This window comes from Oncorhynchus clarkii, chromosome 17 (assembly GCF_045791955.1).
Source record: "Oncorhynchus clarkii lewisi isolate Uvic-CL-2024 chromosome 17, UVic_Ocla_1.0, whole genome shotgun sequence".
In the NCBI taxonomy this organism is placed as follows: Eukaryota; Metazoa; Chordata; class Actinopteri; order Salmoniformes; family Salmonidae; genus Oncorhynchus; species Oncorhynchus clarkii.
In genome coordinates, this window is record NC_092163.1 from 65,236,928 (window position 1) to 65,264,746 (window position 27,819).

At 43.2% G+C, this 27,819-nt stretch overlaps 1 protein-coding gene and 1 long non-coding RNA gene across 2 annotated transcripts in view; one reads left to right on the plus strand and one right to left on the minus strand.

Annotated features, from left to right (window-relative positions):
* The window catches only part of LOC139371277 (inositol 1,4,5-trisphosphate-gated calcium channel ITPR1-like), a 144,442-nt gene that overhangs the window by 87,073 nt on the left and 29,550 nt on the right, over window positions 1-27,819 (minus strand). Inside the window, exons 6-37 of the mRNA XM_071111561.1 lie at window positions 27,165-27,323; window positions 25,192-25,290; window positions 24,624-24,707; window positions 24,367-24,513; window positions 23,817-23,912; window positions 23,503-23,547; window positions 23,364-23,393; window positions 20,794-20,948; window positions 12,773-12,872; window positions 12,529-12,689; window positions 11,184-11,325; window positions 10,899-11,057; window positions 10,584-10,756; window positions 10,051-10,170; window positions 9,626-9,820; window positions 9,206-9,457; window positions 8,950-9,095; window positions 8,685-8,834; window positions 8,258-8,448; window positions 7,923-8,055; window positions 7,679-7,733; window positions 7,383-7,548; window positions 6,870-7,034; window positions 6,694-6,765; window positions 6,444-6,581; window positions 6,122-6,247; window positions 5,806-6,006; window positions 5,386-5,637; window positions 3,542-3,667; window positions 2,239-2,367; window positions 743-863; window positions 370-554 (exon numbers count right to left, since the gene is read on the minus strand). Of these exons, the coding sequence (XP_070967662.1) occupies window positions 370-554; window positions 743-863; window positions 2,239-2,367; window positions 3,542-3,667; window positions 5,386-5,637; window positions 5,806-6,006; window positions 6,122-6,247; window positions 6,444-6,581; window positions 6,694-6,765; window positions 6,870-7,034; window positions 7,383-7,548; window positions 7,679-7,733; window positions 7,923-8,055; window positions 8,258-8,448; window positions 8,685-8,834; window positions 8,950-9,095; window positions 9,206-9,457; window positions 9,626-9,820; window positions 10,051-10,170; window positions 10,584-10,756; window positions 10,899-11,057; window positions 11,184-11,325; window positions 12,529-12,689; window positions 12,773-12,872; window positions 20,794-20,948; window positions 23,364-23,393; window positions 23,503-23,547; window positions 23,817-23,912; window positions 24,367-24,513; window positions 24,624-24,707; window positions 25,192-25,290; window positions 27,165-27,323 (4,473 nt within the window). The remainder of the gene's footprint in view (window positions 1-369; window positions 555-742; window positions 864-2,238; window positions 2,368-3,541; window positions 3,668-5,385; window positions 5,638-5,805; window positions 6,007-6,121; window positions 6,248-6,443; window positions 6,582-6,693; window positions 6,766-6,869; window positions 7,035-7,382; window positions 7,549-7,678; window positions 7,734-7,922; window positions 8,056-8,257; window positions 8,449-8,684; window positions 8,835-8,949; window positions 9,096-9,205; window positions 9,458-9,625; window positions 9,821-10,050; window positions 10,171-10,583; window positions 10,757-10,898; window positions 11,058-11,183; window positions 11,326-12,528; window positions 12,690-12,772; window positions 12,873-20,793; window positions 20,949-23,363; window positions 23,394-23,502; window positions 23,548-23,816; window positions 23,913-24,366; window positions 24,514-24,623; window positions 24,708-25,191; window positions 25,291-27,164; window positions 27,324-27,819) is intronic.
* LOC139371279 (uncharacterized) lies at window positions 24,396-26,863 on the plus strand. The gene is made up of 3 exons (XR_011627217.1): window positions 24,396-24,537; window positions 24,694-24,742; window positions 25,151-26,863. It is a non-coding gene; the product is annotated as an uncharacterized lncRNA (long non-coding RNA).

Here is a 27,819-nt window from a genome sequence, read left to right on the forward strand (position 1 = left end):
AGACTTAAATTGAAAATAGGGCAAATAGGAGTGGCAATATTGTCTGCTAGTATCCTCAGTATGTTGGCTGAAAAGAAATTGTAACAAAGTCTGTATTATCCTTCTTGGGAATTACAAATCTTTCCTTTACTATTGCACTTCCATGCATTCCATTTCTGGGAATGGATTGGCCAATTGACCTGGAGTTCCAAAACCTCAGCACCTGAAGTCATGGCTAATTTTCCTAACAACAGAAGCATGATGTTATTGAATCTCACCTGTAGTCCCTCTATGATGTTCCTGTAGCTGACGGACATGGTCAGTATGAACTCTCACCTGTAGCCTCTATGATGTTCCTGTAGCTTAAACGTGGTTAGTATGTAGTCTCACCTGTAGCCTCTCTATTATGTTCCTGTAGCTGACCGACGTGGTGGCATTAGAGTCCCTCCTGGGGGCATTCTTAGCAGAGAGCCTCCAGCTCAGGATGGACTTGGTGACCACATTGTTGGACTTGACAAACAGGTTGTTCACCTGGCTGTCCAGGTCCACAGGGATGGCAATGGCTCTACTCTTGGCTGTGTGCAATGAAACAGTAGGATGCAAACTTAAGAGGGGCGCTCGTTTCACAATAGTTTCAAAAGATGTTGAAATATATATATATATATTGTAGTTGATAGACAAAATGAGCTCATTGGATTTATTTCTCAGACTTTATCAAGACAGTGTTTGGGAAACAGGTGGAGGCCAAGTGCAGGTATCTTACCCACATCAGACAGCACCTTAATACAGGCCTCAACTGAGGCCTTCTGTGTGGGGGTGAGCCAATTACAGTGGAACACCCTAAACACCCCCTGAAGGAGCTGAACGAACACCGGCTGGCGAGTCTGAGGGAGAGAGAAAAAAAGAGAAAGAGAGAGAGAGAGAGCCGATAGAAACAGACAGGAAGAAAGTAGAGGAGATATGAGAGGAGAGAAGACGTCAAAAGATGAGTCAGAAGCTACACATTAACCAAAGTTAAAATCCCCAGTGGTGATCAACAAAGGCTTTTGTGGTTTATCTCAGACCATAGGGTGCTCTCAGACACAAACGGGTCATGTTCTGCAGTGAGAAACCAGAGAAAAGTTTGAAACTGACAAGGTATTACCTGAATGCTAATTTATGTTTCCTGTTTCAAAGCGTTTTCTCCTGTTTGCCCGTAGAATCCTAGAATCTTTAACCGTATGTGCTGTAGACGTGCTCTATTATACACCTACAGTAGGTAAGACGGTCTATCACTTCTAGTATGCCTGTTGGTTATCACCAGAATCAGTTCAGGTATCAACCAGTTCTGCTGTACCAATGTCTAGTACATACAGTATCACCACTACCATCAGGACCTAACAACACCCTGTAAGCAAGCTGCACACAAACCTACAGCACAACATATACCTCGGTCATCTTTCCCAGAATGCTTGCCTGTCATGGGATAGAAGGGAATGAATATCATCATTAGGTGCTTCACATAAATTGTGTACACGCATATTACTGTAAGTGTCTAGGGATGTGGGATGGTGGATGGAGGAGGGAGTTTTAAGGGTGAGAAAATGAGAAAAACAAAACCTAATAAAGTCTAATGGGAGTGAAACTATTCCTGCAAAACAGGAAACGCAATTCCTTACAAGCTAATCTTGCATTGGTATTACTAGCCTACACCACGAGTGGTTGAAAAAGCCATAGAGTGAAGTGGACAAGTCTTCCAAGAAAAGCAATGGGCTACTCCCTCACACGGGACATGTCCCAACCTCTTTAGGCTACAGTAGACCACAGAGTGATTGACCATTCTCTACTTGCTGTTTGCAACCACATCCCAGCAGTGATGGCATCTTGCGAAACAAAGATCTGGGAAGGAACTCGGGGGAGGATTCTCAAGACGCCAGCATCTGTAAAGGGTTCTTGGAAGGTGCTGACTCAGTTCCATATGAAATCTATTGCTAGTCTAGGACTGCTGGTAAGGAACACACCCAGGGGACAGGAAGCTAACCACAGCTGGACATTTACCCATACTTACATGCACTTGACGCGCCACCTATTTGAAGAAATGTAATGTTCATGAATGCCCTTTATAAAACAATAAGTTAACACAGATCACTATCAACAGAAAATGATTGATACCAGATTTCATCCGACAGCTCAGAATATCCACCATTCAACTGCTTGGATTGTAACATGTTGTGTGTTATGGTGGTTATTTAAGTTGTGTTGTTTTGCAGTCATGGTTACCTGCAGACTGGTGCTCTGGTCAGAGAAGGGCGAGCTGAAGAATGTGGTGACGATGCTCATGACCGTCTCTGTCACGTAACCCTCCAGAACCGTGTCTGCATGCTTCCTGTCACTGGTGTTGTTGCAGACCTACAGACAGCAGACACAGATATACAAGGTTGACTCATCAGACAGTGGGTAATGGGTGAGCATTCACTGGATCACACTTCCTCCCTTAAAACACTTCAATGACTCTAGTCACACAAGTCATAGACGGTTCTCTATGCTACTGCACAGCAAGCCGTACTGGAGCGCCAAGCCTGGGACCAAAAGGCTTAACAGCTTCTACCCCCAACCCATGAGACTGTTGAACGGAATATTGACATTGACCCACTTATTTTATTCTTATTTGTTGCACTGACTGTCTTACACAGGCTCGATGTACAGTCATTGGACTCTAACCACACAATCAGACATACTACACTGGCACTGCAACACACACAAACATACATTCATATGGACGCCACACACACACATTCCTTCACACACGCTGCTGCTACTCTCTGTTTATTATCTATGAATAGTCACTTTACCCTTACCTACATGTACATATTACCTCAATTACCTCGACTACCCCGTACCCCTATACATTGACTTGGTACCGGTACCGGTACCGGTAGCTTCATTATTCTTATTTTATTGTGTTCCTATTTTTCCTTTAGTTTATTTAGCACATTTTTCTTACAATTTTAAAACTCTGCAGGGGTTTTAAGGTTTTGTAAGTAAGCATTTCACGGTAAGGTTGTATTCTGTTGTATTTGTCGCATGTGACAAATACAATTTAATTTGCATCCTCAGTGGTCTAAGCCACTGCATCACAATGCTAGAGGGGTCACTACAGACCCGGGATCGATCCCGGGCTGTATCACAATCAACTGTGATCGGAAGTCCCATAGGGCAGCGCACCATTGGTCCAGCCTTGTCCGAGTTAGGGGAGGCTTTGGCCAGGGTTATGGGAGGGTTTGGCCGGGTTAGGGGAGGGTTTGGCCGGGGCTAGGGGAGGGTTTGGCCGGGGTTAGGGGAGGGTTTGGCCGGGGTTAGGGGAGGGTTTGGCTAGGGTTAGGGGAGGGTTAGGCTCTTGTGATTTCTGGAAAACCGGAGGATTTTGGGAAAGTTACCGGAATTTTGAAACCATAACACTTTATTTGGAGAGTCTCCCTGTAGAACACTTAACAAACTATCAACAAGCTATCAGTAGCATGTCACCTGCATGTCTTTTGACAAGCCATAAGATATGGAACAGATGTGATGTGTGTTTATTTACCCTGCATATGTCCACCAGGAAGTTCTCAAAGAGCTTCCACATGTGGTTGCTGGTGTAGATCTCCTTCATCTCCACCTCTGTGTCCACGTAGCAGTGATTCAGGAAGTTGATGTAGGCTATCTTCACCTAGAGAGGAAGGTTGGAATTAAAGGGCGACGGCACTTTGTGATTTGGCCTCGTTTTGAAGATTGCTCATTAAGAAATGCTATAGAACTGAAGCCAAGCAGGAGCCAAATGAGAGCCGTCTTGGTTGTGTGGGTTGATATGGGTCTGTAACGTTTGCATATTAACTGGTGGTTCAAGCCCTGAATGCTGATTGGCCGACAGCCGTGGTATACCACGGGTATGCATACCACGGATATGAAAAAACATTTATTTTTACTGCTCTAATTATGTTGGTAACCAGTTTATAATAGCAATAAGGCACCTCTGGGATTTGTGGTATATGGCCAATATACCACGGCTAAGGGCTGTATCCACACCCCCTGGGGCCTTATTGCTTAATCATACCCTGGCAGGTACTGTTGTTTGTCCCTCCTGAGTCACCGTAGCAACAACATAGCCGTTTCTTCAAAATAGTCACTTTGTTAATATAGTCAGAATGAATCTAAGATAAATCAAGAAATCTGAAATTAAATGTAGACTTTTTGCAGAGGTCTAATTTAGGTGTTTGGTGCAGTATTTCTCACGTAAAAAAAATAGCATGGAAAATTAGTCAGTGCACTCCGTACAGTCTATCAAGTCGGGAAAGTCTAGCTACGAGCTCAGGACTGATTTCTGAGAACAATAACAAGTCTATAACATTATCTGCAAGCTGTCATACGATGATAAATAAAGCACAAGCTACACACTGTTTATCAGTTCCCAAAATCACTTGGTAGCTAGCTAAGTTTCAACTCTGATTGTCAATGAAGCTAGCAAGTAGTAGCTACTGTGACAGGCACATTGAGCAGCCAGGCCACAATCAGCTTATCAGGCCACAATCAGCTTATCAAGTCACTGGGGAGTGGCAAAGTGTGTGTTTCGGTGCCATTTCGTTTTTTACAACTTTCTCACTATCTATTATCAGAGTGCGCGTCTGTCTGGCAGTGTTCATAGAGAATCATGTTACAAAAACAGATTGCGGGGAGTCACAAGATGCTCGCGAATGCCTGGGTTTTTGGAATATTGACAAGTTGCAGTTGGGATACAAGTGTAATCTGATTGTCTCAATTCAAATATTTCCCCAAAAACGGGTACACTCGAGTGATAGACGCTATCAAACACATCAGCAAGTGGCCACTTCATAAAGGGCTTAGGGCCAAGGGTTATTTCAATATAATATTGGCGATGTGCTTTCTTATGTAAAATAGTCTGAGGCGCTGTATAATGGGCAGGTCTGTCGCACTGTCTGGAGGTTCTGGCTGCTATGATTGGATAGAGTGCGTACAGCTGATAGAGCGCAATCAGCACAGCTGCTTCCATACCAAAACCATCCAGTAAGTCATGACTAACTCACTTACAAAACTCTGTTTTGGACGAGACTGACTTTATGACCAAAACTATCCTATTTACACTTTGTAGTCAATTTTGACACTAGAATTTATGTTTCTGACTCATATTGATGCCACATAGACTGTTTAAAACCAGAAAAGTTGGTTCTAAGAGACAGTTGACCTTTAACAACTTTAGAGTTACCTAGGTACAGTACATCATTATTCTCAAGAGCCAAATAATTATAATTTAGCCTAACTTGCTTCAAGAAGCATCTGTTCAGATAAGTTACACAATATACAAATAGGGCTCATCATATCTTTCCAGCGGTCTACCTCGCTTGCCTGTTGGCCCAACCGACATTCACTCACCTCAGGGATGCAGTCCTCATGGGTGACCACCCTCACTATGTCATCCAGAGGCAGCAGAGAGTTGCACTTGATCTCTGTGTAAACATTTTTTCCCTCGGTGCAGACGGCCAGCAGCTCTACCAGGTGGATGTGGTACCTCAGAGCGCTGTTCTCATCCATACGGTCCCGTTCCGACCGCATCATCGTGACCAGAGTCTGGAAGGATGCACGGTCGTTGTAGAACACCAGCACGTCCTCGCCTGAGTTCACCAGCTTAGCGGGAGGAAGACAGACATACTGTCCTTATCAGCTTCTACTGACACACCATATAGATTTGAAAGCAAGTTTGTTTGGGTAGTATTGCTAGTTTATATTACAGAAATGCATAGTGTGTTTCATTTGCATTATAATCAAGTGTGCACTGCAATTATCCTGCCCCACCTCAGCCATGACGGTGTCCTGACACTTCTTGATGAACTTGTTCTCAGCCTTGACAATGGTCTGCAGGAATTTGAGGTACTGTACATGGCGGCCGTGCGTCTCGGTGCAGTGGACAAAGTGCTGCACCACACGCTCGTTGATTTCACTGCACAGCTGGAAGTTATTCATGAAGATGTGTTGCATGGTGATTGCCTCCAGAATCTGAAGAGAAAGATTATTATAGCATTAAACTAGCTGCTTTATTGGCATTGGAATGATGGAGTACCACTGGTTCTTCCCAGCCCAGCGCCAACCCTTACCCCAGGAGTCCACTCACCCCTGGGTTGAGGAACAGGTTAATGTGCTTGTGCAGCAGGATCTGGTTCTGCTGGTTCCCTGCACAGAAGTTCTGGAGGAACTCATGGGCCAGCTTCATGATCTCTTGCATGCGGACGTCCTCGCCCTAAAGTGTTCATCACAAGTACAGACAGACACACAACCCAAGAGCTGGAGCTATCATTCAAACCTTCCACAAATGTCATTGTTGACCTCGTAATTGTACAAGTCTTTGTGCTTGCTTCATGTCTTTATGCCTTTTTAGTCTCTCTAAAGCATGAGGTGATGAGAGTATAGGTCTGGCCCATCCTATCTTTCAGTACCTTCTCATAGGGGATCTGCAGTAGCTCCAGCACCACACTGTGGGCTCCCATGTTCCTCAGTAGTCTCTGTTGCTGCTTCTTACTCTTCTTCCCTGATGCTCCCTCCTGGACACACAGCTTACTGAGCCGCAGCAGGATCTGAACAGAGGGGAAGAGAGAAGGGGCTCAGAGACTGACTACCTCACACATATCTGATGTGACTCCTTACAGTGTGTGATGGAACAATGAGAGAAAATTAAGAAGATTGTACCTCTTTCATAACCCTGTAATTATAACTGCTGGTGGTTTCCGTCTTCTTTTTGTCTGAGCTGCCTGAATCCCCCTGCACATGGACAGAGTTAGAATGAGAGCTTGTTCATATTCATGTGAAGCATTCAGCGAAAGCCTTCAGATGTACAGTAACCATTAGTTCAGATGAAACAATACCTTATTTTTATGGTCGGACTCTGAGGGTCCGTCCCCTCCGTCATCATCCCCCTGCCTCTTGTAAACCCACAGCTCAGACTTTTCTACAATGGAGCGCAGCTGGTCCAGGTCTGACTTGATCTGCTTGTAGTTGTCCACATCTTGGCTGGTTACCAAGAGCTGGACCTAAGAGGAAGAGGAAGACATATACCTGAATGTAGACTTAATTGTATTGATTTTTTATTTAACCTTAATTTAACTAGGCAAGTAATTTAAGAACAAATTCTTATTTACAATGACGGACTACCCTGGCCAAACCCTAATGACGCTGGGCCAATTGTGCCCCGCCCCCTGGGCATTGAATATTCACAGCAAGCTAGGCCTTCAAGCGCCTTTTAACCCAACGACTGCTGCTAATTCATAAAATGACTTTCTAACTAAAGATAAGATTATTGATGGGTGTGAGGAGCTATGATACAGAGCACCTGTGTGTTCTTGTGGCTGTGGAGCCTATGGGTTTGGGCGGTGGTATACCTGTTTGAAGGCCATGAGGACCTCTTGTCTCTGGCTGAAGTGTCTGAAGAGCAGGTGGAGGGCCCCAGACACCAGGGGAGGATAGTCATGCATGGTGAGGTGTAGCAGCACCCTCAGGAAGGTTCTCCCTCCATGGTCATCAAGGTCCAGAGGGGTGTTCTCCTCACTGCAGGACAACACACCAGGCTCAGACACTGGGGATACTTTCATAAGACCTACGCCAGTGTTCATACAGTGTAATTATGCAAATGGACACTGCATTCCAATGTATAAAGATTTAAAATGAGAGGGTTTACCTTCCTCCAAAGATCGCCTCTGCCTGCTCCTCAATGTTCTCAAAATCTAGAGCCCCTAAAAAAAATGAAGCATTTACATTATTGTGAAGCCCTTTGTAGGCCATACTTCCCTTCAGAAACCATCAACACCATACATTCATTGAATCATTCTGAAAATAAACATCTGGTATGTCTGTAGGGTCAGTAGCTTGAGGGTAAAAGCAGTAACAACAAAGGACAAGGCCCTGGCTGTCAGTATGCTGACCTGTCATATTATTTCCATCCTGACTAGCACTAGATGGTGTGCCATCACCCTGAGGGTTACTCTCATCAAACTCCCGCTTGAAGATACAGAGTAGGCAGGAGATCCTGTAGTCCAGCCGCACATTCAGAATGAACTAGCGGACAGAAACAGAACGCACAATTGAGTTAAAACACCAGGCTTTCGAGCTCCCCACTAAGAATAATCATACAGAGAAAAATATGTTGTAGATTTTGTATACAATTTTATTTGATACTATGGGAAATCAAAGCCATGATAATTGGATACAATTATCAGACAATCTACATGAAAAGCCAGATGAAAAGGGCAGGAGTTACCTGGAGGATCTCGATGATCTTGAGCTTAGTGTCCATCACCATGATGTCCTCCCTCTCCGGCTCCGTCTGGGTCTTGACCACGCCCTCCTCCGGCTGGTGGGTGGGGGTGACGGGTAGGAAACCCCCACCTCTGAGGACCACCTGGGTCATAAGCTCCCCCACCCCGTGGATAGACTTCATCACATTACTGCCTGTGGACACACACACACACACACACACATACACATACACCTCAGAATTGAAATGGGGCACTTACTCACAGACAACACATTAACCAAACCTTATCAACTCCACCATGATTCATCATAGAAGGGAGGTGTATTGAGAAAGAGTGAGAGAGAGATAGTGCGCCTCAATTACAGTACATCAGTAACATCCAATACCAATTGACAGAAGGGTAACAGACAGGCAGCAGTGTGCTGTTCACCTTGTTTTTCCTCTCCCTTCTCCAGCTTGGTGACGGGGTATATGGTGCTGACATGAACACAGTCCAGGATGTTCAATAAGATCTTAGTCAGTCGCAGCAGGTCACTGAAGTTGTAGAAGCCAAAGTAAATGAGGTTCCTTGCCAGGTTAACTACCTTCATAGATAAGAGAGAAAAAGGAGGGGAGTAAATTCTCCACATATACATTATGCATTCCTACCTCAAAGTAAAGTTGTCTGGTTGACATCATGCTGTTTCCAGGGAAACCTACCTCGAAGGTGAGCTTGTTTTTCTCTCTGTCGTCGAAGGGGATGTTCTGAGACACCACAGACATCAGGTAGTTCTCCACAAACTCCATGGTCAGGCAGAACCTCTCCTTGATCTCATCCCTGGTTGTCCCATCATTGTCGTAGCTTAGAAAGGGAGATAATATTATTGTGTAAAGGGTTGCCTGTAGATGAGCTCAGGTAATGTATAATATCTCTGAAAGGACTCTAATAACACGTTCATAAACCCCACTCACTCGCCGATGGCGATCTTGGAGGGAATCTCAGACCAGAGGCGGGCATACTTGACGGGGGTGACCTGTTCCTGGGGGTCGCGGTCCACGTGCATGTGCAGCATCATGCGGCAGAAGGAGGCGCGCAGGTCGTAGGGCAGGTCCTCGTCAGACATGCAGCGCAGGATCAGGTCCACGTCCAGCTGGCCAGAGATCTTATTGATGGCCAGGTACTGACGGTCCAGACACATCCGCGCAAACAGGTTCAGCTGGTACCTGCAGGAGGGAGAGGAACATACTTTAACATCTGGTCAGGGCCCTAGTCTGAAAGCAGGCCTACACATAGACAACCAAATTACTGGTGCATATGCTTCTACATACTGTCATAACACTAACTATCCAACCAAAACTCATTGTGAACCCTGTAAGGCCCTGATCCCTGACCTGTAATAGCTGACCACCTCCTGGTCCTCCTTCTGGCCCTCCTTGGCGTCTTGGGCCAGCTCTCTGACACTCTTGCTCCTGATCTCCTTGAGGTTGTCCCTCCAGAAGAGCCACACCTCTTCTTCGTCCTCCTCCGTTTCCACGGGAGCCTCCCCCATTGTTACAGCCTCAATCTCAAAGCGCGACAGCACTAGCCTGGTCGGCGGAAAATAAAACAGACAGTCAACAAAGAAACTGCAGAAAATAATGAATACTGAAACAACACATCTGTGTTTTGTTTCCATAAATCGACAGCATTACTAATAACAGCAATTGAGCCAGTCTAATTAGAAAGCATCAGATCAATGTTCAAACACATGCACACACCCACGCTCATGTTTTCAGTGCTAGGGTAAAACAAAATCATCATATCTAGGGGGGTATACTTAGTCTCGATGAGGATGTCTGCGTTGGAAGGGTCCAGCACGGCGTTACAGATGAGCTCCTGAGTCACTGGGATGGACTTGTTCATGGACACACACAGGTCAGACAGGTAGTCCAGAAACCTGAAGATAAGAGATGAAGAGAAAGGGAATGATTGTCAATGTACAGGCCCAACTGCCAGTGGCCACACTACAGGCTCCCAGAGTAGGCTTATTCTGGCTCTGTTCCAGTTCCCCTACCAGCTCCATAAGACTCCAGTAAAAGCCCTCTTCATCCAGGCCATTGGACCAGCATGTTTCTCATATTACCAGTAGCATAGCTTGACAGCAGTAATGACAGCAATTACCTCCAGTGCCATGATCCCACACAATCCCTTCCTCTGATATCCTCATTGCTACATTTGAATAAATCTACATCTACTACATTCCCTGGCTGGTGCTGTACAAAAAAAGCTCCACCCAAACTGCCCACAAACAACCTTCTGAATCAGGCTCATGGCATGCCCCCATCCTATTGCCCCTCCTCTTGGTCTCACCTGGGCTCCCGGTTCTTCCTGACCAAGGTGACGAAGGTGTCAATCTCAGCAGCTGTGATGTGTTTCTCAAGGAGCTTGCGGTTGTTGTGGAGCAGGGCTGTTATCGTGTCCTCAGCCAGAACATCGTAGCCTATCTGTTTCTGCATGAAGCGGAACTGCTTGGCTATGTACTCCTGTAGAGGGGGAGTCAGTGAGGGTCAGCACCATTCTAACGTACAACTAACAGGTCAAGTAAACTTAGCCTTTTAACAAAATCAATTCTGCATCTCTGCGTCTGATACAACATCAATCTATCAATAATTTATGCACACCAACCTGGTTCTTCCTGTAGTCTTGTTGGGAGTGCCGTAATACCCTGTAGCAGAGCCTGCAGATATGCCTGAAGGGGGCGTGGCGCTGGTCACCAAGCTCTTCCAATCGCAGCATGGGACCATCCCCGCTGTCCGTGAACGGGGCTTGGAGAAGTTTGAAAATCTAAAGAGGGATATGGATTCCATGTGTAATTTTTAATTGTGATGCTCGAACTGACAATGCAGAGAGGTCAACTTAACCAAGCCCAATGTAGATGATACTACCGCTGTATTGTACGATGAGGTGTACCTGTTTAAGAATGTTTTGCTCCCTCATGAGTTTCTGTCTCTCTCGATTGGGCTTGTTGACCATGATCTCCAGCACATCCTGGCCAGTGTTGGGGATGTCACACACGAAGAAGACCAGGTCCTCTAGAAGCTTAGTCACAAACCTAGAGACCAAAGTGACAGGGCCAGGGAGGTGACTGGTTCTACCAAGGTACCAGATAACACCAACTCCTACAGCCAGCCTCTCCAGAGAGATGAGCTAGGAACAACAGCTAAAGGAGAAAAACTATGGTGTAGGTGTTAAAGAAAAACTACTACCTGGTGTAGGTGTTAAATGATGACAATCTCAACATGAAAAATAATAGTTCTACCAAATGTCAAAAGTCCAACAACAGCCTTCTAAAAATACTTTCAAACTACCAGATATACTACCGTTCAAAAGTTTGGGTTCACTTATAAATGTCCTTGTTTTTGAAAAAAAATCAAAAAAAATGGTCCATTAAAATAACATCAAATTGATCAGAAATACAGTGTAGATATTGTTAATGTTGTAAATGACTACTGTAGCTGGAAATGGCTGATTTTTAATGGAATATCTACATAGGCATATTTATCATTTTAAAAGGCTAATTGATCATTAGAAAACCCTTTTGCAATTATGTTAGCACAGCTGAAAACTGAAAACTAATGCTGGCATTCTAGGCAGAGTTCCTCTGTCAGTGTCTGTGTTCCTTTGCCCATCTTAATCTTCTCTTTTTATTGGCCAGTCTGAGATATGGCTTTTTCCTTCCAACTATGCCTAGAAGGCCAGCATCCTGGAGTCGCCTCTTCACTGTTGAAGTTGAGACTGGTGTTTTGCTGGTACTATTTAATGAAGCTGCCAGTTGAGGGCTTGTGAGTATTCTGTTTCTCAAACGAGACACTCTAATGTACTTGCTCAGTTGTGCACCGGGGCCTCCCACTCCTCTTTCTATTCTGGTTAGGGACAGATTGTGCTGTTCTTTGAAGGGTGTAGTACACAGCATTGTACGAGATATTCAGTTTCTTGGCAATTTCTCGCATGGAATAGCCTTAATTTCTCAGAACAAGAATATACTGACGAGTTTCTGAGGAAAGTACTTTGTTTCAGGCCCACAAATGCTGATACTCCAGATACTCAACTAGCCTAAAGAAGGCCAGTTTTATTGCTTCTTTAATCAGGACAACAGTCCCCACTGTATTTCTGATAAATGTTATGTTATTTTAATGGACAATTTTTTTTGCTTTTCTTTCAAAAACAAGTACATTTCTAAGTGACCACAAACAGTAGTGTATGTACGATAAAGTAATACAGTAGGTCAAAGGAGTGCGGCAGGGACACACTTTACCTCCTCTCATTCTGGGTTATAGTGCCCCTCTCCAGCTTGCCAGCGATGGATGCTAACACTTTACTGGCATCGTTGGCCAAGTCTAAGTCTCTGACTTCTGCTGGGGGGACAGGCACTATGGCAAAGGCCTCTTTGTCTTCTTTAACCGCTGATGTACCAATCTAAACAGGGACATGTAAAACATACTTTCAATAAATAGATTTTCAAGTCCGACCACACACTATTATCCTTCCCAGCCACTCACCCGTAACATGACAGGCTTCTCCTCCTCCTTGTCAATTGGGTTGTTGGTGCTGTGGACCCATGTGTTGGTGCAGAGGTGCCTGAGCCTCACGAAAGAGTTCCTGAGGGATCAAGACAGAGCAACTCAGAGGACAGCAACAATATAAAAAAAACACTATAGTAGGTCTTGTATATTCAAAATAATGTCTGTGGATTGTAATTCCTTAGGTGTCAACCTTACAGTAGCTTTGAAAAGTGAGCATTGCTTAAACATTCATAGAAGTGTGTGGTAATACTGGGGAATACCAGCTGGGTTTACCCTGTTATCACACCTTCCAGCTACAGAATTACTGCCATCGTTGCTATGCTCTGTTAACTTGGATGGGCAAATGTTGTTGTCCTGTTATGTAAACCAAGACCTGTGAGGACGGGACAGGATGCTCAATAACTCATGTCACCCCAGGAAGACAAGCTGGCGTCATGGCATCAGCTAATGGGGATCCTAATATAATAAAATAAAATGTTAATGATTACTCATGCTCTGCTCCTGATTCAAGCTCAACAATCTATAACAGTGCATTGTCTGCATGGTCACTCTGCATGGTCATAGATGGCCGAGTCGGTAGTATCCCCCCCTAGTAGTAACCTCTACAATAACAACAACACTGTCATTGCTCTAACGTGATGAGTTATTCCTCTCCCTCGCAGGATGCTTGCTCTTTGAGCATGTGTTTGTGTGTGTATCAATGTGTTGTTTAAATCACCCAAAACCTACTTAGGCATAGATGATGGTAATAACAGCTACAGCGGGCCCTCACCATTGGTGGGTGTGATGGCATTCTGTAACATCCTCAAACAAGTGTACAGTCATGGCAAAAAGTTTTGAGAATGACACAAATATGAATTTTCTCAGTCTGCCACCTCAGTTTGTATGATGGCAATTTGCATATACTCCAGAATGTTATGAAGAGTGATCAGATGAATTGCAATTAATTGCAAAGTCCCTCTTTGCCATGCAAATGAACTGAATCCCCCCAAAACATTTCCACTGCATTTCAGCCCTGCCACAAAAGGACCAGCTGACATCAGGTCAGTGATTCTCTCGTTAACACAGGTGTGGGTGTTGACGAGGACAACGGTGGAGATCACTCTGTCATGCTGATTGAGTTCGAATAACAGACTGGAAGCTTCAAAAGGAGGGTGGTGCTTGGAATCATTGTTCTTCCTCTGTCAACCATGCTTACCTGCAAGGAAATACGTGCCATCATCATTGCTTTGCACAAAAAAGGCTTTACAGGCAAGGATATTGCTGCCAGTAAGATTGCACCTAAATCAACCATTTATCGGATCATCAAGAACTTCAATTTTTCTATAGAAAGCTTCAGAGTGCCCAAGAAAGTCCAGCAAGCACCAGGACCATCTCCTAAAATTGATTCAGCTGCGGGATCAGGGCACCACCAGTACAGAGCTTGCTCAGGAATGGCAACAGGCAGGTGTGAGTGCATCTGCACGCACATTGAGGCGAAGACTTTTAGAGGATGGCCTGGTGTCAAGAAGTGCAACAAAGAAGCCACTTCTCTCCAGGAAAAACATCAGGGACAGACTGATATTCTGCAAAAGGTACAGGGATTGGACTGCTGAGGACTGGGGTAAAGTAATTTTCTCTGATGAATCCCCTTTCCGATTGTTTGGGGCATCCGGAAAAAGCTTGTCCGGAGAGACAAGGTGAGCACTACCATTAGTCCTGTGTCATGCCAACAGTAAAGCATCCTGAGACCATTCATGTCTCAGCCAAGGGAGTGGGCTCACTCACAATTTTGCCTAAGAACACAACCATGAATAAAGAATGGTACCAACACATCCTCCAAGAGCAACTTCTCCCAACCATCCAGGAACAGTTTGGTGATGAACAATGCCTTTTCCAGCATGATGGAGCACCTTGCCATAAGGCAAAAGTGATAAGTGGCTCGGGGAACAAAACATTAATATTTTGGGTCCATGACCAGGAAACTCCCCAGACCTTAATCCCATTGAGAAGTTGTGGTCAATCCTCAAGAGGCTGGAGGACAATCAAAACCCCACAAATTCTGACAAACTCCAAGCATTGATTATGCAAGAACGGGCTGCCGTCAGTCAGGATGTGGCCCAGAAGTTAATTGACAGCATTCCAGGGCGGATTGCAGAGGTCTTGAAAAATAAGGGTCAACACTGCAAATACTGGTTCTTTGCATCAACTTCCTGTAATTGTCAGTAAATGCCTTTGACACTAATGAAATGCTTGTAATTATACTTCAGTATTCCATACTAACATCTGACAAAAAATATCTAAAGACACTGAAGCAGCAAATTTTGTGTAAATTATTATTTGTGTCATTCTCAAAACATTTGGCCACGACTCTATGAGCATCCATTTCCAAAATTCAAACACTTTTTTGTGTACCAACACGAAGGGTACCGAGCGTTGCTTTCTTGCACAACTATGCCGTCTAGACAAAAAATGGCAGGAAAATAGGGCTGTTGTAAATATAGGTGATTGTGTTGGAACTTGCAGTCCAACTCCTTTGACTGTCATTGTTATGATGCCAAGAATCATAATCACCTATATTCACAACAGACATGGATTATTTCACAATTTGATGAAACAAATCTAAATGGAGAAGAAACTAATGTCTTTTCTTTTTTTCCTGAGGCCGCTGCAGCATAGTAGGTGCCAATGGCATAGGAGAAGATGATCTGAGGGCCAGCATCAATCCACACCTAGGAACACCACATGATTGAACATGCATGAACACACACACCCAAAAACAGATTCTCACACAACAGTAGAAACACAACATGACAAATAATAACTCCTGGGTTTTAATGGGAAAAACTGCAGTTGAGCAGTCACTCCTTCATGGCTTTCTGCTACTTCACAGCTCTGTTCCCTTCCCTGAAGCACATGCAGATTTGGACTGAGGCTAGGTCTGTGAGAGGTTTTCCTGATTCCACCAGGCTCCATCAGACTGCTGAACACTTAAACTGGACTGACCACTTGGATTGACTCTCCACACCTTAGCACATATGCACTAATTCACATAAACATCCACACACAAATAGACATTAATGCTACACACACACACACACACACACACACACACACACACACACACACACCACAACTGCTGCTACCAGACTCTTATTACAAAATACTGCACAAAAATGTGTAAATATTGTATTGTATCCTATATTATGCTCATGCTAAAATGTTTATTCTGTTCTACTGAGCCATTTATCTTGATGTTTGTTTTCTTATTTCCTATTGTTGTTTCTTATTGTTGTTGTGGCAAGTAAGCAATTTGTTGGACAGTGTATACAATGTGTATTCTGTACATATGACCAATAAAATGGAAAAAGACCAATATCGTTCGATTAAAGAGCCTTCAGAAAATATTCACACCCCTTGACTTTTTCCTCAATTCGTAGTGTTACACCCTGAATTTAATATTGATTACATTTAGATTGTTTTGTCACTGGCCCACTGCCCCATAATGTCAAAGTGGACTTATGTTTTAAGAAGTAAAATAAAATAAAGCTGAAATGTCTTGAGTCAATAAGTATTCAACCCTTTTGTTATGTGAAAATGTGCAAAACAAGTCACATAATAAGTTGCATGGACTTACTCTGTGTGCAATAATAGTGCTTAAAATGTTTGTTTTTTTGTATGACTACCTCAGCTATACCCCACACAAAAAATTATCTGTAAGGTCCCTCAGTCGAGCAGTGAATATCAAAACACAGATTCAACCACAAAGATAAAGGTGCCTTTCCTAACTCAGTTGCCGGAGAGGAAGGAAACAGCTCAAGGATTTCACCATGAGGTCAATGGTGACTTTAAAACAGAGTTTAATGTCTGTGAAAGGAGAAATCTGAGAGGGGATCAACAACATTGTAGTTACTCTACAATACTAACATACAATTGAAGTCGGAAGTTTACATACACCGTAGCTAAATACATTTAATCTCAGTTTTTCACAATTCCTGACATTTAATCCTACTAAAAATTCCCTGTTTTAGGTAGATAGATAGGATTACCACTTCATTTTAAGAATGTGAAATGTCAGAATAATGGTAGAGAAAAGTACTTATTTCAACTTTTATTTCTTTCATCACATTCCCAGTGGGTCAGAAGTTTACATACACTCAATTAGTATTTGGTAGCACTGCCTTTAAATTGTTTAACTTGGGTCAAATGTTTCGGGTAGCCTTCCACAAGCTTCCCACAATAAGTTGGGTGAATTTTGGCCCCTTCCTCCTGACAGTGCTGGTGTAACTGAGTCAGGTTTGTAGGCCTCCTTGCTCGCACACGCTTTTTCAGTTCTGCCCACACATTTTCTATACGATTGAGGTCAGGGCGTTGTGATGGCCACTCCAATACCTTGACTTTGTTGTCCTTAAGCCATTTTGCCACAACCTTGGAATTATGCTTGGGGGTCATTGTCCATTTGAAAGACCCATTTGCGACCAAGCTTTAACTTCCTGACTGATGTCTTGAGATGTTGCTTCAATATATCCACATAATCCTCCTCATGATGCCATCTATTTTTGTAAAGTGCACCAGTCCCTCCTGCAGCAAAGCAACCCCACAACATGATGCTGCCACCCCCGTGCTTCATGGTTGGGTTGGTGTTCTTCGGCTTGCAAGCCTCCCCCATTTTCCTCCAAACATAACGATGGTCATTATGACCAAACAAATCTATTTTTGTGTCATCAGACAAGAGGACATTTCTCCAAAATGTACGATCTTTGTCCCCATGTGCAGTTTCAAACCGCAGTCCGGCTTCTTTATGACGGTTTTGGAGCAGTAGCTTCTTCCTTGCTGAGCGGCCATTCAGGTTATGTCGATATAGGACTCGTTTTACTGTGGATATAGATACTTTTGTACCTGTTTCCTCCAACATCTTCACCTTTGCTGTTGTTCTGGGATTGATTAGCACCTTTCTCACCAAAGTGCGTTCATCTCTAGGTGACAGAATGTGTCTACTACTTGAGCGGTATGACGGCTGTGTGGTCCCATGGTGTTTATACTTGCATACTATTGTTTGTACAGATGAACGTGGTACCTTCAGGCGTTTGGAAATTGCTCCCAAGGGTGAACAAGACTTGTGGAGGTCTACAATTATTTTTCTTGGCTGATTTCTTTTGATTTTCCCATGATATCAAGCAAAGAGACACTGAGTTTGAAGGTAGGCCTAGAAATCCATCCACAGGTACACCTCCAATTGACTCAAATTATGTCAATTAGCCTATCAGAAGCTTCTAAAGCCATGACATAATTTTCTGGAATTTTCCAAGCTGTTTAAAGGCACAGTCAACTTAGTGAATGTAAACTTCTGACCCACTGGAATTGTGATACAGTGAATTATAAGTGAAATAATCTGTCGGTAAACAATTGTTTGGAAATCTACTTGTGTCATGCACAAAGTAGATGTCCTAACCGACTTGCCAAAACTATAGTTTGTTAACAAGACATTTGTGGAGTGGTTGAAAAACGAGTTTTAATGACTCCAACCTAAGTGTTGGTAAACTTCCGACTTCACCTGTAAATGACATAGTGAAAAGAAGGATGCCTTTATAGATTAAAAACATTCTTAAACATGCATCCTGTTTGCAACAAGGCACTAAAGAAATACTGCAAAACATTTGGCAAGCAATACATTTTTTGTCCTGAATACAAAGAGTTACAGTGCCTTGCGAAAGTATTCGGCCCCCTTGAACTTTGCGACCTTTTGCCACATTTCAGGCTTCAAACATAAAGATATAAAACTGTATTTTTTTGTGAAGAATACATTTTTGTGAAGAATTGATTCTTCACAAAAAAATACAGTTTTATATCTTTATGTTTGAAGCCTGAAATGTGGCAAAAGGTCGCAAAGTTCAAGGGGGCCGAATACTTTCGCAAGGCACTGTATGTTTTGGCTAAATCCAATACATTACCGAGTACCACTCTACATATTTTCAAGCATAGCGGTGGCTGCATCATGTTATGGGTATGCTTGTAACTGTTAAAGACTGGATAGTTTTTCAGGGTAACAAAATAAATGGAATGGAGCTAAGCACAGGCCAAATCCTAGAGGAAAACATGGTTCAGTCTGCTTTCCACCAGTCACTTGGAGAGGAATTCACCTTTAATCAGGACAATAACCTAAAACACAAGGCCAAATCTACACTGGAGTTGCTTACCAAGAAGACAGTGAATGTTGCTGAGTGGCCAAATTACATTTTTGACTTAAATCTACTTGAAAATCTATGGCAAGGCCTGAAGATGGTTGTCTAGCAATGATCAACAACCAACTTGACAGAGCTTGAAGAATTTTGAAAAGAATTATGGGCAAATGTTGCACAATCCAGGTGTTGGAAAGCTCTGAGAGACTTACTCAGAAAGACTCAAAGCTGTAATCGCTGCCAAAGGAGCTTCTACAAAGAGGTGTGAATACTTATGTAAATTTGTTATTTAATTTTAAATAAAATTGCAAAGTTCTCTAAAAACATGTTTTCACTTTGTCATTATTGGGTATTGTGTGTAGATTGGTGGGAAAAATAAATAATTTCATCCATTTTGAATTCAGGCTTGAACGCAACAAAATGTGGAATAAGTCAAGGGGTATGAATACTTTCTGAAGGCCCTGTATTTCGGTGAAACAATATACCGGTTGGGCTCTATGTGTGTGTCCACCTTCTCTGGCTGTATTCTTGGCCTGGTTTCATAATGGCCTGTTAGGATAACAGGCTTACTTCTACCACACTCACTCTTAATGACTGGCACCTAAAGCCCAGCTTGGCTGCCTTTGTCCTGGCAAATATGGGTTATTTCAGATAGGGAGGGGGACCAGAGGGCGAGGGTGCTGCCAATGATAGCCAGCAGGCAGGCACCTCACAACATGACATAATGCCGACTGACACTACGGGGGGAGGGGGCACACACCTTGTCTTATGTGGCGCTGGTGACAGAAACAACCACACAATTGTTATTTTAGCCAACACATGATGCAGTCAGGAGGTGAAAAGGAAGGAACACACCAGATGTGAATACAGAAGTATATGCAGTACTATGGACAGGACCTGACTATTCCCATGTAGTTGGCAGCAGCCCTCTGAAAGATCAAATTACTTCATGGGAAAATATGCCTTCCAGATGATGGTGTGTTTATGGTGTGTGGGTGGATGGATGGTTATGCAACATCTGGCTTCTCTTTTCAGCTGGAAGATATGACTAAATCACGGCATGTTGCAACATCTTCTGGATATCCTGATCCAGTCTGTAGCGCTGCAGTCTGCCCCATCACCATGGTTTCCTGCTTCAAACCATACCGGGACTTTCCTGACTATCATTAGCTAGTGTTAACAAACTGTGCTACCTCCTACAACACACACACACACGCACACAAAGGCGCGCACACACAGGCGCGCACACACAGGTGCACACACACGCAGTGGTAGACGGTGAGATATCTTTTCATTAGAAAAATATGAATCACTTTGAAAACAAAAGCTCCAAAATTGCACTGAGCTCAGCTGTCCTGCAAACTCACTATTCAGATCAAAGAGAAAACAATCGGCCATCCTTTAGCTATCCTAAAATTGCCCTGAAATTATCATCTCTGAATTGTAAATGCTGCTCCTGGGTTTCTTAGACTAACTAGGCTGTGTGATTAGACAACCCCAAAGGCCCTCCTCTGTCACTGCCCAGAAATCTGAAGCCCATGAAATGCCCTAATCCTGTTTACGAACGGACTGAGCCCAGAGCCCCTGCCAGACAGGAAAGGTGTGAAGAGCAGTCCCCCGTCCAGTCAACACAACGTGACTGTCAGCAGCAGCAGTCTGTAACATGGACGCTACAGGAGGAAGCAGAGCCCCACACATAGCCACCTCTTGCCCTGACGAGACAGATTTGTATCAAGCATCACACCCGTGCTATTTAGACCAGGTTGATTGAAGATGCGACGAAAGGCAGATCATAGAATGTAATACATGTGTGGAGGGGAGTGCTATTTGTCTATGTACCTGGGCACCAGGGAGTCACCCCCTCTCAAGGTGGTTGGGTCCAGCTCAAAGATAGAGGAGATGTCCATGCCATCAGGGACAGACACCAGTTGGTACATGACTCTCTCTTGAGGGGTTCGCAGACGCGCTCGCAGGGCTTCATGATCCGAGTCCAACTGCAGGTACAGTAGGGAGAGGACGCTGTCAGTTTATGGAGCTTCATACTAAAATCCCGACTCAGCAATTCAGTTCATAATTTCAATGCAGTGATATTACTGTCTATGACTGTGTGTAACAGATGAGGCTGAGAGCATGAAGATGTTGCACACATTTCCTCCAATCTGTTCATAGTTTGACTTATGCATGGCAACAATAGCTTAATCAATGCTATATCAGTGGATCACATTAAGATGATAAAGCATTGCAACATTGTTTGGATTACCACAGTCGTTAAAGACATTTTCTAATTTGCAGCTTTATAGTACAGTAAGAAGAGAGAAATCATCATCGGGAATAATTGACCAAACTTCATCCAGCTTCCCCCAAGACAAATACACCCACCCAAACATCTTTCCTTTGCTGTACTCATCAGTACCAATTAGATGAAGTCATGCCAATTCAGAGACATTTTCCACTTTTAGAAGAGATAATGTGTGGTTGACTCATCCTGTCAAGTTTACGGATCGAAAAGCTAAGTCAATTCGTGATGTATTTAGCCTCATATGATCATATTTTATCATCTGTAAGTATTTTTTGAAAGCTGTAAATTCAGTGACGGAAACGAATCGTGGAAAGCAGCAGTGGCGACCCATCATTCAGGTCAGGGAGAGGAGAGGGGCAGAGCCCCACCTGTTTTGAGCCCAACATTTCTAGCATATCACATATCAGTTTGCAAACAATGTAAAAAAATAAATATAAATATCATTGAGTTAATAAAGCCGCATACAAACATGGTCTCTTTTTTGTTTTACTGCGTAAGGCAGCTCCAATATGTAGGTGTTTCAGCTATTGGACATTACACAACAAGTTGAAAATCGCAAATTCAACAATGAGTGGTTTGGAAGGAATCAGTGACAGTGGCTGTGTGGTCCCAAATCTGGGATTAAGGGGCTCTTTTCCAAGTTTAAAATAATAAACTTTCAACATTGGCCATGCTGTCAATGAAGCATGATTTGTGCCGCGCTCAAAACAACTGTTAACTCGGAACTGTGAAAACTTGACTTCAGTGAGTTCAAGACAGCTGGGAAGTCGGGATTGAATGAGCTTCGGCTGGGGAAATATGTTTTGAACGGTCATCCAACTCAGAACTGTAAATTCGGACTCTTTCTAGAGCTACAACCACAAGCTCAATGACATCATCATGATTCTACCTTGTTTTTTTCCAGAGTTCCCAGTTGTTTTGAAAGCACCATAAATCCAGAGAATGCCAGACTTTGGATGACAAAATTTGCCCACGAAGGACCGTCCTGCCCCCTTCCTGTTCAAGTGAGCACAGCACAACAAGGTGAGTCCAAACATTTATTGTATACTGCTGCATAAATTATGTAATATGCCAGGGGGATATATATACTGTATCTAAGAATTCTAAGAAATGTGTATGTTGTGTATAATTTGGTCCATTTACCCTTTATCCGTCCTAGCTCATTAATGGCTTAATCGAATTACGGATTGCTTCTTATCCGCCATAGTTTGTACATCAGTTTGTACAATTGTCATTAGAAACCACATTTATTTAAACAAGTCAGCCAAATAAGCTATGCTTTTATAAAGGCAGTAAATGAGGCTGAATGAACTGTTTCGCTGCCAGACAAGGCTCTGCTGATAGCCAGGTGTAGCAGTGGTGTTGGGACTGCTGTTTGAACAGCTTTATGTAGGCCCTAACTGTTTGTGGGCACCGTTTGTCACCGTTAGTGCAATTAATGTATTGTTTAATGTTGTGTTGTTTAGTGGCTTTGCTGGCATGCATCATACTTTCAATTTTTTTTGCCCCGCCAAGATTTACATGCTAAAATCGCCACTGGAAAGCAGACCCTGGATTCCACCAGAGAAAATAATATTCTTTGGCATATTCCTTCCATATATACGGTATAATGACTTCATCCACAGTAATATGGTGTTATACTGCCATCTATATGTGAGCTCTAGTACCATATACAGATCATCTAAATATATGGTGTGCTTATATGCTGTGGTGCTCTCCCACAACTACCAGAACTGCCAATGTTACAAAAAGAAACTCTCCTTTTAGAATATACAGAAATAGCTTCAAATGATAGATGGTAATAGAGAATGTTGAATAAAGGAAAAACCTGCACTCACTGAACTATTCTTTACTTTAAAACATTTTTGCAGCAGAGGTCAGAACAAACGGACAGGTTTTGGCCTCAGCTTTCGACCCCATATAGTGAATTGTTTTCATAATAACCACTCAAACACACTACACACAAACAGTAGCCTGAATTGGGGGACACTAATTTAGCTAAGTTAGTTCTCTTCAAGAGGGTGAGTTGATTATTAAAACATGGTTAAAGAGTCCCTCAACTCATCTGTGAAGTATTTGAAAGGATGAAACACAAGGACAGGCACAGTACCTGGAAGTTAAAGGGAACAAAATCCACCACCTGGAGAGGAAACAAGATCCACCACAGATCAGCAGCAGTAGGTAGGGCAAGACAGCAAACACAACTTAGACATGAAACACAGATATAGAGCTGTCTCTGTTTGACTTACTGAGGATCGGGGCTCAGGACATTCTTCCACATAGTCAGGATTCACCTGAAAATAGATCAAGAACCATAATAGGATACTTAACTCCAACATGTGAGGAAGCAAGAGGTAATACATAGTCCTCTTATAAATTACTATAAAGTCAATCCAACTTAAACTTAATCAAGCCCTGTCGTTAAGACTTTCAGATCGCATAATGAAGTACTGCAAGATGATTGTGTGCATTATACTCCCAGGTATAAATCAAATGATCGTTGCAAGTGGTTGGCTGGTAGACTACCATGTAATATGCCTACTGTCACTGTAAGGGGACTCACCTCAGCAGCCAAGTAAGACCCTGTGGCAAGGTGTTTGAACCTAAACAGGCTGTTCCAGTAGCCAGCCCCGCCCCGACACGGGTCATGGTGGACCACCTGACAGAAGAATGCAACACCTGACAGCATGAGGACAACGTCTGGACTGATAACATACAAGTAAAAACACATTGTAAGATGCAGGACAACCCACATAGTTTCACCTGGTTCTCTCTGTTCCAGGCCTTAAGCTTTGGAACAGTCTACAGAATGTCATGGCAATGCAAGGCTTCCACAATCAAAGGTTGTGTGTAACCATGTCGATAAATATCACTGTATGTGTGATTCACAAGCTGCTGGTGGCACCTTAATTGGGGAGGATGGGCTCATAGTAATGGCTGGAACGGAATAGTATCGAACACATTAAAAACATGATTTTCTTGTGTTTGATACCATTCCATTCACGCCATTCTAGACATTATCATGAGCCATCCTGCCCTCAGCAGCCTCCTGTGGCATGATTGTGTAACATGACTCAGACCATGTATCTACTATCTACTTGTTCTATGCTCACCTCCACTTCCCACAATGCCTTGCTGCTAGTGGCGGAGGTGGCGGACTGGCGTCCTGTAGTCCTGAGAAATACATACTCCTTCTTTTTGAAGTCGTCACATGTCAGGAACTTCTCCTGCTCTGCATGGAACAGCCGAACGACGTCACCCTGGCAACACAAACATAGACACCGGTCAGTATCATGGGGAAGGAGAGCCAGCTAACCTATTTAATGTGTTATTGTGTCTAATACATTTGATCAACTATCAGAGTACCTACCCCTTTAAGAATAATCTCCTTGTTGTCGCTCCATTTCATAAACAAAACTACTTTCCAACTTGTGTTGCAGTTCACGGAGTTCACCTGAAAACCAAGAGGATGAGTCAGGAAAGGCTAAGGTAAAGACATTTATTCACATAATTAAGTTTGGCTTAAAAAAGTGACAAAAACAAATGAGCCTGGGAGTCTGCTGGGTTTGTAAGGAGGAGCACGGTAATGATATAGTCTTTAACTGAAGAGTCAATTGTCTTAATGACGGTTGAGCCTTAAGAGTGGATTAAGGACCCTCACTTAATGAACTCAAGATAATACTGCCGATGATTAGTATATATGAAACAAGCATAAGAGAGGAGCTAGTTGTACAGTGAATATGTTTCCTCATCTTTGAGAGGACATGAGAATTAAGAATAAGGCACACTTCTCAACATGGTTAAAACCTGCACTACTTGTGATTTGTGGAAGTGAAATGTGCAGGCACACCTTGGTTTACATAACAATGGAGAATATGGTTTCTGTTACAAACGCAGTCTCCACCCAGGAGACAATGAAGATGAAACATGTATTCTACCTCATTGCATCCTGGGTTGTCGACCAGCTGATGGCTGCTGGCATGAAGGGGCTGTCCAGCGTTCACAGGGTTAAGGACCACCTTGTCTCCAATCACCACCTAGACATACAGGGGAGCAATCAAATAGCATTATTATACACACAGAGATCCATGGTCAACTACACACGTTCACACACAGCCACACACGTTCACACACAGCCATACACGTTCACACACAGCCACACACGTTCACACACGTTCACACACCGAAACACACAGCTGTCCACACTTACTGTACAGAAACCCTCAGAGACACAGCAAACAGAGAGGCAGTGTGATTGTCTTTATCAGACCCATCAGCAAGTAGAAAACCACAAGTAACACTTGTACAACCACTAGTGTCCTCCAGAGCGTGCTATCTGCTCATCTACAGAGGCCCCAGGAGAGCTGTTACGCATGACAGCCCAGAGACACACACAGGGAAAGAAAGTAAGGGGTCAGTCCAGTTTAGAGTGCCCTTCAAGATAAACAGAACCTCTCAACTTTTGGCATCAGTTGATTGCATAATATGAGAGAAAAGCTGTGGTATCATAATAGCAAGGTGAAGTCCTGCTGCTGCACAGGATGTACTGCCAAACGGGTCTGAGCACTGCATAATGAATTCCTTTTAACATCCTTTATCCTAATGTTTCCCTAAAGTCTCTGTCCTCAATGTTGTTATAGCTAGTTACTGGTGCTATGTAACACCAGGCAAATATGATAACACATTGTTCGACTTGTTCCCATCAGACCATGTTGGCTACCAAGCACTCGGTGGCCACACTGGACCTCTCATCAGCACAGGAATAATTCAGCCTGAAAAACAGAAATGACTAAAGCTAATGATGATGACCAATAGTAGCCTACTTGCAATTAAACCGGTACACACCCTAAGGCCAACACAATGTCAAAATAGGAAATTATGTATTAATTTAATCTTACAACTTGTCAATTCTCTGCACCACGGCTTCTATTTATAAAGCAGGTAAACTTCAGCGGCATCAAGCGTCAGAGCAGTGCTGTCCTAGAGACCTCTTTGTTAATGATCTTTGCTGTGGTCACTGACGAACGGAGCTTTAAGAATCTCAGGGTGTTTCAATGAATCTCAGGGTATTTTAAGAATCTCAGGGTGTTTCAATGAATCTCAGGGTGTTTTAATGAATCTCATGGTGTTTTAATTCATCTGTTTTAAGAATCTCAGGGTGTATACCAGGAGCTTTCGAATCTTGCATGCCAGACTGTTCAGGTGAACTTTCAGTGAGATCATGACCTGTTAGGCAGTCACACCCTGACCTTAGTATTCTTTGTTTTCTTTGTTATTTTGGTTAGGTCAGGGTGTGACATGGGTGATGTATGTGTTTGGCTTGTCTAGGGGTTTTGTATGTTTATGGGGGTGTTTCCGATCTAGGTGTTTTTGTAAGTCTATGGTTGCCTAGATTGGTTCTCAATTAGAGGCAGCTGTCTATCGTTGTCTCTGATTGGGAACCATATTTAGGCAGCCATATTCTTTGGGTATTTTGTGGGTGATTGTTCCTGTTACCAGTGTTCTTATGTGTTAGTGTTCACGTTACGGGACTGTTTCGTCTTTGTTGATTTTTGTCTGTCGTTTTGTTCATTGTTTATTAAGTATCCCATTAAATAATGGATTATCATCACACTGCATTTTGGTCCTCCTCTCTTTCACCCAAAGACAGTTGTTACATAGGCTCTTAATCACTCTCTACCTACATGTCTATGGACATATACAACTGGAACCAGCTAGCCTGAATGATTAAATGCTAGACAACCAATTAACAAATTGAAACATTACCAATAACTAAGAATCACAAAAACAAGCATCGCATCTTGATCTTGAGTGGAAAGGCTGTTGTCTGGGCTTTGTTGTTTATCTACAGAGACATGACCAGACTTCCTATCTGACCCACACTAAAGCCAACACTGGGCTGGACACTCACACTGTCTCCCAGGGAGCGCAGCTTGTAGAAGGGCTGGATGTAAAACCAGGAGCCCTCGTTGCCTGCAGAGTCCAGCGTCACCCTCATAGCATTCTTCTCCAACAGGGCAGGGAGACGCTTATTCACCGTCAGGTACTTATTGCTTTTCAAGTGCAACAGCTGGAACAGAGTGGCAAACAACAGACACTGTTGCAAGTGCATGTAAACATAATTTACATTTCCAATTAGAGTTTTATCAAGTTAAAATATGTATTGCTTATAGAAGTCTCTTACTTTGTATATTGGGGTTTAATAGACATATACTGTTAATGTCATGGTCTAAGTCTATTAAGGAGTATATCTACAGGAAGAGATTGAGTTAGATGTCAAATACTGGCACAGTGGCCATTCCTGAATATCCACAAAAGACTCTGCCACTTTCTGGACCCTTTTCTCCCCCTGGAATTGTTTTTATAATACTCCAAGGCCCTAGTTCAAATATGTTTCTCATGACCTCCTTTGCCCCATAATTTCACCCAAGAAATCAACCATGTTGACTCAACCAGCATCGACCCCTCAAACAAGTATTCAGGGTGATGTCTGGTACTGGGAGACTAGACCTTAACCAACCTTTGTGGTTGTTTGTTTTGAGGGAGAATGCAGGGACTGAAAAAAC